At 44.7% G+C, this 12,901-nt stretch overlaps 1 protein-coding gene across 1 annotated transcript in view; it reads left to right on the forward strand.

Moving 5' to 3' along the window:
• Nucleotides 1–12,901, forward strand: part of ADAMTS7 (ADAM metallopeptidase with thrombospondin type 1 motif 7) — a 487,405-nt gene that overhangs the window by 391,464 nt on the left and 83,040 nt on the right. Inside the window, exons 19-20 of the mRNA XM_085644679.1 lie at nucleotides 354–2,168; nucleotides 3,335–3,487. Coding sequence (XP_085500805.1) covers nucleotides 354–2,168; nucleotides 3,335–3,487 — 1,968 coding nt within the window. The remainder of the gene's footprint in view (nucleotides 1–353; nucleotides 2,169–3,334; nucleotides 3,488–12,901) is intronic.

The following is a 12,901-nucleotide window of genomic DNA, read 5'->3' on the forward strand; positions in this document are numbered from 1 at the left end:
GGAGATAACAGCAGGTTTTACAAACAGCACATGTTCATTGTCTAGGCTCAACCTAAAAATGACCCTTCTATTGGAGGCTGCTTCACATGCAGCTGCGCATGCAAACTCACACAGGCACACAAACACCACCAACACACACGCTCTCTCTCTGACTGTCCGGTAGTTCAGATGCCTTTACTCTTCTACTCAAGGACTAAGGGTCATGAGACCTCTGCTTTGTCTTGTCCACGTTCAGGATTTAAGTCTATTTTAAAGCACATCTTGAGCTTCCAGTATTAAACACTGTGACATCTGCTTTACGACAGCCTCGTTCATTCCTTTCAACCCTTTCTCTTTTCATTTCGTTTGTTTAGTGTTCAGCAACTTGTGGCAGTGGACTGAAATCGCGGCAGGTTTACTGCAAAAACAACACTGGAGAAGCGTGCAATATTTCTGAAAAGCCAGTCTCTGAGAACGCATGCAACTTACCACAATGTCCAAAGCCTACCATGTCCTTCAGCCCAGAATGGTTAGGCAGCGGGGCCTCCAGCCATGAGCGTTTCAATGAGATCGGCCACATCCCTGAGCGCCCAGTACTCAAAGGAATTCCCAAACACCACAGTGAGAACATTATTCCCGAAGATGGTTTTATGTCCGTCCATAGCAAAAAGAATGGTGGCCGTGGTAACAGCAACGCCTTTGTGGATGACTTTTACTATGATTACAACTTTATCAACTTCCACGAGGACTTGTCTTATGACCACTCCGGAGAGAAGAATGGGCCAACAACCGGGAGCTATGAAACTAAGGGAATACCTGAGGAGATCCCCGTGTCAGTGGACATCACCAAAGGATATTCGCCCACTCCTCCCACTTTCTTCAAGAAAAATGATGGGCCGGGCCTGCAGGATTCCATGGAGAATGACACTGATGATGCCAATGGCAACGTGGGTGCTAATCTGACCAAGCTTGAAACACAGAGCACGGAAAGTGTCTTTACTGTGGCAAATACAGAAGAGAGTGTCAACGTCTCAAAAGCTACCTCCACTATTGCCTACATCAGCAGTTCAGAACAGCACATGGACAAAAACCATTCTTTGGGGCTTCCATCTCCTAGGGAGCAGGGAACTCTGTTAAACAGCTCTCAAAGCTCACCTAAGAAAGAGCTTGAGGGCACCCAGAGCATCCCAGCTGTTCCCAAACTTGACACATTGGTTACGGTTGCCATTCTACTGGTGCCACCCTCCTCTCTGCTTCCTCCCATTGATGGACGTTTCAAAGAAAGCGGGGAGTATTTGAGCAAAACCCAAGAAGAGAATAAGGACATAGTTGGAGGTGTGGGCAACGACATCCATGACAGTCACCAAACAGTCGGTGATGATGATAAAGGTACTGAGCAACCAGCCAACAGTACATTCAATGGACGTCCCTCCAGAAGTGATTCCTCACTCTGGAATGATGAAGAGCAGAAACACAAAGTCACGGTTTCCTCACTAGGGCAAACCTCTGAGACCATCCAACCTAAACCTGAATTTTACCTTGCTCCAACATCTTTGCCAGTAGAAGCCATTCCGTTCACTGCTGACCATGTAGATCCTCCCGCAACAGAAGACATGGAAGAGGACATGAAAGGAGCTAGTGACCGGACTCAGGGCACGCGTGACGACGATCCCACAGATCCAAGCTTGTACAGTCCCTATACACCGATTTATACTGTGCTAACGGACACAACACATATTCCACCAGTGATATCACCTGCTTCCACCAGATACCCGACTCAAGTGCCTATCAGCAGAACTACGGTCTCACCAACAATATCCAATTCCAACACAGCTGGTGCAAGTGCGCGTCCTACCTCTGAGTGGAACAGCTTTGCACAGACGCAGGGTACAGGATTGCACGTTTCTACCTCCATCTATTCACAGAGAGTCCCCACTGCCTGGCCTGAGTCCAATGAGTTACCAATGAACTATCACTTTGAAAACCTCCCCTTGCCAAGCTCCTCTTCTGATTGGGGGAGAGGTGGTACTGGGGGACGTCTGGGCTCACTGCCAGCAACTGTCTTCCCAACAAAGACAATCAATGATGAAGTTAAGACACTGGTGCCAAGGATGCCAAGCAGTCTGAAAGAGGAAAGTACACAGCCCACTATAAGCAAAGCGTACTGGGAAGTTGGAAACTGGACTAAGGTAAGTGTGTCAGCAGTGTTTTTTGGTATGCATTTGTATCACTATGAGTTTGCTTGTATTTCGTTGTATATGTGTATGTGCGGGTGTGTTTTTTTATTTTATTTTTTTTAATTTGTTTTAGAGGTTTTATATAGCGCTGGCTGGACCCAGAGGTATCAGAGCGCTTTACATGGGTAAGAAGGTGGTCACAGTATAAAACAATCATTCAACAGCATGTAAAACCAACATGTCAACAAATTAGAAACAGCTTGAGTTTACATAAATCAAATACACAGGTAGGAAGAGCAGGTGCTATATAACATAAGTAAAACAAGGAAGTGGGAGATTAGATTTCGTATGGTAGTATGGGAAGGGGGAAGGCATGAAGGGCAGCAAGGGGTAGGAGGTTAGACTGTGTTTTTGCAAGTGTGTGTATGTGGGTGTATTTAAATGGTGTGTGTGCCACTAGTCTAGTTTTATATTTCTCAGTTTGCATTTCTGGTATGACATGTTGGTCTCTGTAATGATTTTGACAACAAAGATTTGTTGCAAAACTATATTCGCAACAGCTTCTGTCATACAAACATATGTGCCACAGATCACACCATCTGCGACCAATGACCACTTGAACTAGTCTCATAGCTAACGTCCTAGCTGCAGGCCTTGGGCTAGAATCAGGGGGTACTGTACAAAGCCTTACGCATGCACCTCTGTATACATGGACTGACTGCTGGAGGAAGCAGTCCTGCCATTTCCACCTGCAGCAAGCTCCAAAGAAGGTGTAAGTAGACAGGCACTCATGCAGCATTTACACCTCTCATTCCGTCCGAATGCATCACTTGCTGATATGCTGGATGGGCAGACAGTCACCAGGGCAGCAGTGACTGCCTGTGTCCATGTGGAGTAGGCTTAGGTCAGGCCCTGGGTGCAGCAGTGGTGATACACACTGACCTATTATTTGGTTGAAAACTTTAATAAGCACAGCAGCCACAAGGGACCCTGTAATCTGACCTGTCTGGGGAGAAAGAGAGATACAATTTATAATTGTATACATGAGTTGTTGATCAGTTGATTGATGCATTGATTGATAATGAGGTCTGTGCTCACCCGCGGTGAATGACAGCGATATTCTTTCTTATGTTTAACAAGTAGCAGTGATATATGTTGTCTTTTTCCACATGTTCCAGTGCTCCACCACCTGTGGCCTGGGTGCAATATGGCGGACCGTGACATGTACCGGTGGGAAAGATATTCACTGTGATATTGCCAACAAGCCCATACCAGCTCGCCGCTGCTACCTCAGACCTTGCTCTTTCTGGCGTGTCGGCAACTGGACCAAAGTAAGCATTGACTTCTCCTTCGACACGTACCTGAGCTGATGTCTGACATTTACAGAATCCTAGTGCATCCAATCTATGTCTTTTTTCAATCTCAGTTACTACAGAGAGTTCTCCTAAAATATTGTCTGCGAATTCGTTGGTCTTTATGTGAGGAGCGTGGGCAATGCTTCAAGAGCAACATAAGTGTTCGCTCTTGTGCATTGCAGAGTGAATGTGAAAGACCATGTTACAGTCAAGTGCGTCACTTATCTGCTGGTCCATCAGCAATCTAAATAGATGATGAACAAGGAAAAAAACATACAATTTAATTTCTATGAACTGCCTAAGAGTAATAGAGATATAGGGACTGGCAGTTCCCATGCCATCATTTATGTCTGATTGCCCATAGAGGCACACATGCGTCCCAGTAACAGCACACATGCATAAGTTTCCAATCGCTGAAGATATGCTCAGGCTGTCTGTGTACTGCTGGCATGGTCGGGATTTCCAAGCTTTGCGGACAGTCAGGCTCGCTGGGTACTGTAGTCATGCTAAGTCTCGCCAAGCTCTGCTGATGTACTCAAGAACTCCAGACATTGCAGATATGTCCAGCATTGCAGACATGCTTACTCTCTTCTGGCAGGGTAGGCATGCACATGTCCTCCAAGCACAGCAAGCATTTTCAGGCCTTAAAGGCACTGCTGCCATGCAGTACACCCAGGCCCTGCAGACATGCTCAGGTTCTCCAGGCAATGCAGACATGCTTATATGCTGCAAACACTGTTTGTATTCACTATGTACTGCAGAAATTCTCTGGTTCATCAGGCACAAAAGACATTCTCAATCAGATATACTCAAGCTTTCCATACACTGCATACATGATCAGACATTGTCGGCTCCAGAGCGTACTTCTCTGCCCATGTGGTTAGAGCTGTGCAGTATAAACTCTTGAAATAACTCTATAGATGCACAGCAGTGCTTAGGATCTCTGGGCGCTACAGATCTGCTCAAATTCGTAGTTAGTTGACAGTGCACCGTTTAGTTGACTTGGAAGGCGTATGATAAATAAAGAGAAGGCACATGTTTAGCTCATGCAAGATTTGTGGCTCTAGGTCAAGGATATGGTGTGCACAGGCACTGTGGCAGATGAAGTGAGAAGATACAGAGCCAGGAAACATTTGAGTGCAGACAGATACCTGGGAGCCAAAGAGACTATGTCAAAGTGAGTTAGTAAGTTGTCACTCTGAGCTTCTAAGCCCTCACTGTCAGCCTTATCTCAGCCTTATCTCCAGCCTGGCTGGTATTTCTATTAGTGAAGGCTCTCTCCAACCTTTATCCACCCGCCCCTTGTTCAAGTGTCCGCAGACTCCCATGTGTCTGTCTCAGAGTGAAGACCTGTGATCACCCAGGGGCATACGAGCTTCGTATATGCTATTGCCTTATATCCCTGTGTGTTTGTTCTTGCTGAATTATCCCTGCATCTGAGCTCATGTGCTGTGTACATTATAATGCCTTCCATACATACGTGCTTATTGTTATGTCAAGCGACCTTGCTCCAGACTTGTGGAATGTTAGTTCTAGAGGAAAGGAGAGCTGATCAACTTTTGCACAACTTTAAAAACTTTCAAAAGCAGTTCTACAAATAGAAGTAACTGCACACAGAGACGCATAGTTATGCACCTACCACCTTTCAGGGCCTCTGTTCCTTTTCCACGGCTCATGGGGATTGGATAGTTTGTGCACACCATGCATGGGTCCCTAAAGCACTTTTCTGTTTCCTCTTATTGCCTCAGTGTGTTTTCTATTCATTACTCCCCACTGACAGAAAAATGTGTGAAACTCCTATATTCCATTAATGATTCAGACCAGCCGTTCTTAACCTTTTGAGTTCTGCGGACCCCGACTGAACCATTATTGGAATCCAGGGTTCCCCGCGGAGTCATTATTGGAAGTCAGAACCCCCAGCCAGGCAATGTCTATGATTTGAGCCCTAAAACAATACACAAAAATATAGAAGCAACTATACATCAGAGAAACACACAAATGTTCAATATTTGTGTGTTTCTTTGATGTGTTGTTGTTGTTATATTTGTATTTAATTCACAATTAAATATAGAAAAGTCGAAATTTTAATCTTAATAGGAATGTTGGAGGTTTTATCTATTTTTTTAAATTCTGTAACGCAGAGAGATATGCGAAACTGAAGCATATCACTGTCTTTTTTTCCCTCCTAATCCCTGTTCTCTTTTTGTTAGTGTTTCAGTTGAGGCTGCCCATTGTCTGCGCAATATTCTGTTCGCTCTACTTGTGCTGCTCCAACAAATAAAGCTAAGAATACCAACTTCATTTTTAGCCTACAATTTCAAATTCCTTTACATTTAGAGAACGTTTTAAAATTTTCAATTTTGCTTCTTTATTTATGTAAACTTGATTAATTTTAATATTGTTTCAATATCTAAACTGTCACTGACCCCCTGAGTAGGCGCACGGATCCCCAGGGGTCGCAGAGCAGATGCTAAGAACCACTGATTTAGACTATCGTCTTAAAAAAACACTGTGTGCATGGCTTTCCTACTTAAGATATGTTTGCTCCTTCAATCATTGCCATAACAAAGGCCCCCGCAGTGCCAGAGGGGGGCCTGAGATCCAGGGGGGCCCTCAGCACAGTAGCCGGGTCTGAGTGAGTCCAGACGGGGGTCCCTCCATGTACTTTGCAGGGGGGCCCCTCAAGATTTATTACGCCACTGCCTCCCATGCCTTGAAAACAAACAATTTGGTTAGGTGAATGGGAAGCAGGTCTGTTTGGCGCACAGGTTTCTGTGGTTAACTGGCTCCTAAGAGTTGTGAAGATTTTCGGATGCATGAAAAGTAAAACTATTGTCATCTTGAAGTCTTGGTTGGGCAGGAGAGGGATTATTTGCAAACCACTGTGCCTATTACCAAGCTTGATCAGAGTAACTGCCTTATAAAAGTTCACCAAGAAAAAATCATCTTATCATTAGGTTATTTAATTTTGCCAAGTTTGTCTCAGATGCACACATTTTATACATGCTAAAGTTACATAAAGTAAGCAAACATTCGTATGACGTCCTACTTTAAAATACGAATCCAGCAATGTTCGAATTTTAGATACATTTTGTTAGTTTCATCATAAACCAGGGGTGATTGTCATATTTGCAACATTTTACTACTTTAACAAGTAGGGACACACACAAGAGGTCAAAACTAACTTATGCTTGTAAAACTAATACAAAATTTGCCACCCTTATCCCAATATCCCTTTACTTTCAAACATTGCCAAAGTAGATGTTGAAATTGTTGACACTCAACTTAAATGTTCAGGATAGAATTAATGGTACCCCAACAGTATTTAATGTCATTATAAACATAATTATCATATTGCAGTTTTATATTTTTCCTTATTTTGTGTTTCATCCAAATGTGTCCTCAGTGCTCATCCATGATTCATCCTTCTACGTTGTATTCCTATTTTGTTTAATGTTATCAATTTTCTCAAATTTGTTTGGGGGGAGTTTTATATAGCGCAAACTCGATCCAAATGTATCAGACCAGTGTGGTTACAGACAGACACAATAATTTTGTTAGACACAGGGATATTGAGTGATTTGCCCAGACTCACAGGATGTTGAGCATACCTGCAGAGACTTGAACCCAGTTCCACTGCTTCGAGGTTGACCGCTCTAGCCGCTAAGCCACATCCTTTCACTATTCTTTGTCTTTCTGATACTCGAGAAGGAATATAGCAACACTATTTTGTATTGTGCATATAATAGCGCTCAGTCAGGCTGTTATATTAATCGCTTCCATATAACTTTGGAATCCATGTAATTTCATTCACATAATGAATGTTTTTTTTTTTTATCCTGCCAAGATCCCAAATGTTATCAATTCATATCTTCCAATTAGAATTAGGCTTTATCTGTCTCGAGGTAAATATGGAATTCCTCCAATTTCTTCTACTACTCTCCCTGATTTAATTTCTGTCACGCAATTGAACCACTTTCTAATGTTTTTTATTATCTACTAATGTCATATCTCTATTGACTAAAGGAAGTTGTAGTTTATGGATATTTGACTTCAGTGACTTGCCTTCTAATATAAATTGCTTTGAATTATATGTGTCACATACATTTTCAAAATATATTTTTGTGCAATAATAAATGCCAGAACCCCTTTCAGAGGGCCACGTGGCAAGCAGGAGTTACTGGGTCCAGCCGTGGTGGCTGAAGCCTTTTATTCCCGATGTCTTGTCCTACTTTGTTTCCCACTCAACTATGCCAAGCAATTCGCCTGCACCTGACTCTCAATTAGGGAGTGTCGGACGAGCAGTCAAGACTCCATCGGGGGGAAGGGGAGGATTGCAGATAAAGATCAGTGAACAGGAGTCATAAGTGAGCGTGCAAGCAGCGCAAACAATAAATCAATGTCCTGTCAAACACTTGACTTTGTATAAAAGAAGTATATTAATTCTAATTCTACACATGCAAAGGTAAACTACATTCAAAAGCAGTAACAAAATATATTTGTTTTTGTTGTTTGCATCCACAAGTGATATGCTGCAGTCAACAAAAGATAGTCTAAACAAGAGCACAGCGCGAGGGTAGGGGAGCTTGCATCCCCAGATTTGTAATTCTCCTAACTCTTCTCACGCCATATCATTAAATATATAATTTAGCATTACATTGTTCTCAAATAGCCAAAATAGTGTTTTCAAGTCCCTATCATGTGACAGATCTCAAGATAGATAAAGTTAAATCCTCCTCCCAAATGTGGTATCTCCAGCTGAGAGATTTCCAACCAATTCCAAAGGGAACGGGGATAGTGCACCACCATGCATCCAGACCGGTGGCCCTCCCCAGGAGCAAAAAGCTGGACTCTGAGGACCACGGGGATGGTCTCACTCCCAAACTCAGTGACGCTTACTTTGTACTTCTTCTGGCATTGGTCCCTACAGCACTTACGGGGGGGGGGTGGACTCCACATATGCCTACCTAGCAAACATTCCCTTTGGGCTATGGCTTTCATGGGACCATTTAATAAATTGCCACATGCAGTATTGGTTTTCTTAGCCTGGAGGGGTTCCCTGGCAGTTTCCCACCACGAATGGAAACTACAAACACAATTTTCTCTAACATTACTGGTTCACTCTTGAGGTAAACTGTGTTTTTCTCCTGGTGGTGTGCTGCTTCCTCCAGGAAGGTTTATTTCAAGCCTTCCAGCCTCTAAAATCATTTACTTCTTCAGGAGCTTGATTTCAACTGTCCCCACCCCCTTACACCTGCAATGATGCAGAGCTCAGGGCCTACCCTCTAGCTATTCCCCCAGGACCCTCTTTTGTCTGTGATTCCTGTATTTCTCCTTGGCCCGGGTCTTCCTCTGCAGCGTCCCACAACCCCAAGGCAGATTACCCTCCCTGCCTACACCCCCGAGGCCTAAGGCTTCCTAACCACTTGTGCGGTGCCTGTGTGTCAGCGGGAGTCACAGGGCATCCCTCTGGTAGTTGCTCACCTACAGGATCAGTCCACAGAAGGTTCCAAGGGAAACCTCCAAGATCCCCCCAGCTGGGCCATCCCTCTACTGTCCCCAGAAGGTGAGGGGCACTGACTCCTGAGAGACAATCGTAGTCCCTGGGTGCCAGGTGACGTCAGAGCACTTGAGTCCCTTCTAAATGAACATCACAGCAGGCTACATTATCCCAACCTCAACACAATCAATCTTGCAATTTGGTACCTCAGATCTTAACATTTGGGTATTTACAAGCACGGAAACCTACTACACGGACATGTAATGTGGTTCAATGAACAAGTTACTTACCTTCGGTAACATTCTTTCTGGTAGAGACTATCTAGCCACAGATTCCTCGCTATTTGAATATTATATTCCCCAGGCATCAGACTGAATCCAGAATCTTTTCAGCAAGGCTTCTGTGTGCTGGAAGGTGATGCCTTTGGCTCCACACTCATACAGTTCAGTTCCAGAAATGATGTCCGGTGCCTATATAGGCACCATTCTTGTGCTTATGTCAGATGCTTTCGAGACTGTTCGTTCTCCCAGACACAGAGTCCCAAAAGCAAATTGGTAGACAGTGTACAAATTCCCAGACTTAGGGCCATATATATCAAAAAAGAGTTTTGCGATTCTCAAATTGCGATTTTAACTAATCGCAATTAGAGAATCGCAAAATGCAATGTATGTAGGATTTGCTAAAAAGTTTGCGAATACCTTCCCATTCATTCCTATGGGCTAGGAGGCCCATAGGAATGAATGGGAACACATTCTCAATTTGCGATTACCAATTGTGATTACCAATTAGAGAATCACACATTGAGAATGCAATTTCAAGGTTGCAAGGGTACCAAAAGGACTCCCTGTTGCACCCCTGAAATATGCATGTGTGCACATTTTGCACAAATACATGCCCTACGGGCATGTATGTGCGACATAAGGCATTTCAAAATCGCAAATTTCCACCAACTTGAAGTTGGTGGTAATTTGCAATTCCTTAAGGCCAAATAGCAAATTTCTGGTGCTTCCAGAATTGCATTTAAGGAATTGCAATTTGCAATTCCTTAATTGCATTCGCATAATAGAGAATCGCAAATTTTGCGATTCTCTATTTTGCAATGGCCTTTTGAGATGATACATCCCAAAAGTCTTTTTCCCATTCGCAAACGGGCAGATTCTGAGAATCTGCCTGTTTGCAAACGGGAAAAAGGCTTGATACATATGGCCCTTAGGATCTTATTAATGGGTAGAGTCCTAACACAGTAAGGGGACGATGGGAGGAATCTGCGGCTAGATAGAGTCTCTACCAGAAAGAGTGATACTGAAGGTAATTAACTTGTTCTTCTGATAGAGACTTTAAGATGCAGATTCCTCACATTTTGAATAGATACCAAAGCAGTACCTAATGGGAGGAGGTCAGTGGATGGACTCAAACCAGATAGTCCTGACTGAGCGGCCAACATGCCCTTTTCTGCAGACTTGGCTATCCAGACAGTAGTGCTTCGTGAACATATGGAGGGAAACCCAGGTAGCTGCCTGGCAGATTTCTAGTACAGGTACTTCGCAGTGGTAGCAGTGGTGTAACGAAAGTTCAGGGCCCCCCCCTGCAAGGTACACAGAAGGCCCCCCCGCTCCGGACTTAACCGGGAGCTCTCATTCCTGAGTACTGTGCTGAGGGGGCCCTGTAAGCTCGGGGTCCCCCCGCAACGCGGGGGCAGCGGGGGCCTGTGTTACGCCCCTGAGTGGTAGCAACTTTGGTCCTGGTGGAGTGAGTTTGCAGTCCTCCTGGTGGCTGCTTCTTTTCCAGTGCATAGCAGATCTTAATGCAGAGCACAATCCATCCTGGGATGGTGGGCTTCTGCAAAGAGTTGACTTTTTTCATTCTGGGGAACCTGTCTTTGCTACAATCGATGTAGCAGCTGAGTGCTTTTTTGGGGTCCAAGCGATGGAGTCTCTCCTACTCCTTTGAGAGTGAGACTGACCATAGAATGCTTGCATGGTGGAGGTTGCAAAGGCCAGGGTGGAAAACCCGATAGTTCTGCTGTGATAACAAATCCTCCCAGAGGGGCAGCCTGATCAGAGAATAGATGCTCAAATCCAGGAGCTCTGGATGCCATACTCTCCGTGCCTAGTCCGAAACAACTAGGATGACTTGGACCCAATCTGTGCTGATCTTGAGGACTCAGGGCAGGAGGGTATCGGTGGAAAGGCGTACAGGAGCCCTGAGTTCTACTTGAGGTGGAAAAAGTCTCCAAGCAAGAGCACAGAAGTGCTGATATTGTAAGTTTAAGATGGTGGTGAATAAAATGGGCCATGGTTCTCCCCATTCGCGGAAGAGACCTCACTCCCCCACGGGGTATAACTGCCACTCATTACCACTAGGTGCTGAAGGATCAGTTTCTCCGCCTTGGCATTCAAGGAGCCCCCCAGGTGGTTCACCACCTGAAAGATTCCCTGGCATACTGTCAGCTCCACAGGCAAAAGGCTTCGGTGACCCCACCTGCCCTGTTTGTTGCAGTACCACATGATGGTGGTACTTGATGGTTGGCAGACAGGCTTTCAGCGCCAACCGGATTGCCCTTGATTCCAGAAGGTTGATATGCAGCCTGGACCCAGCTGGATACCAGAGTCCCTGATCTTCACTTCTCCCAAGTGGCCGCCCCTGCCCAGGAGTGATGCATTAGTCACCACTGTCAACACTGTCAGCTCTGGGTGGTGAAGGGAGAGGTGTCTGCTGCGGACCCAGTCTCGACTGGAATCTGGATGTGGTCAGAGAGGTCCCCTTGATGTTGGGCCCACTGGGGCTTCCGATGTCACTGCAGAGCCTGCATGCTACCTGGCATGCTCGTCCAGCAGGATGCAGAAGACCATCAGTCGCATCAGCCTCAGAGTGGACCTCAATGAAATCCAGAACCAAGGGTGAAAGATTGGCATCATAGCCCTAATGTCCTAGACCCTCTTTCCCAGGAGGAAAGCAAGAGAATGAGCCGTGTCTAGAATGGCTCCATTGAAGGGGAACGGCTGGGAAAGAGTCAGGTGAGACTACAGCACATTTTTTGTGACCCCAATTATGTCAGGAGGTTCCTTGTAGTCTGGAGTTGGTTAACTGCCTGGGGGGGGCTAGCCTTCAACAGCCAATAGGGGGAAGACTGGTAACCCTGACCATCCTGAATGCCCTGAGAAAGAACAGGGCAAAAGTCTTCCGGAACACTAGGGAGGACTTGTGCCACCGAGTCCCAGTATAATTTATTGCGTGTCAGGTTCTTCTGGTATTTCCAAACCTGATATACTAAAATACAACGCAAGCTTCTATAAAACTTAAAATATGGGCTTCCGTGTAAAGCAGATATCTTTGTTCTGCAGGCAGGACGCGTTGAAGTAGTTCCAGAGAGACTGCCACACTAAACAGCTGCTGCCTCGATTTACCTGCAAGGCACCCTCACATTGAAAATTTCTCAAACATGTTCCTACAAACCTGCAGACTGCTGCTATTTTTTAAAAACCCGTCAGTAGTGGACCACAGGTTTGCAAAAAACCATAATTTAAAACAACGAATATACGAAATCCTAACTTTATAGAAAAAAATGTCTCTATTTCTTCAAAATGGTAAATATAGCTTAGGTATCTTGGTAGAAAAATCTATTGCCTAAAAGTTAAAAAGTCTGTTAAGATCTCAAATGTTTTTTTTTTCCTGCGGGCACACTAACACTAGTATTCTAACTGACTGACTGAAAAGGTTTTTGAGTTGGTCTGTCACAATAGTGTTTGTTAGACATATATCCTTGGAAAATCCCCAACACTGGTTCCACATTTTTCTGGGAACCTTTAGCGAGAGGCTCATTGTTCTGTTCAGAAAGGATTAGACGTCACTGGTCATCACCTTAGCCAACTCGGTGTCTGAGGTCTCTT

This window comes from Triturus cristatus, chromosome 3_1 (assembly GCF_964204655.1).
Source record: "Triturus cristatus chromosome 3_1, aTriCri1.1, whole genome shotgun sequence".
NCBI classification, from domain to species: domain Eukaryota; kingdom Metazoa; phylum Chordata; class Amphibia; order Caudata; family Salamandridae; genus Triturus; species Triturus cristatus.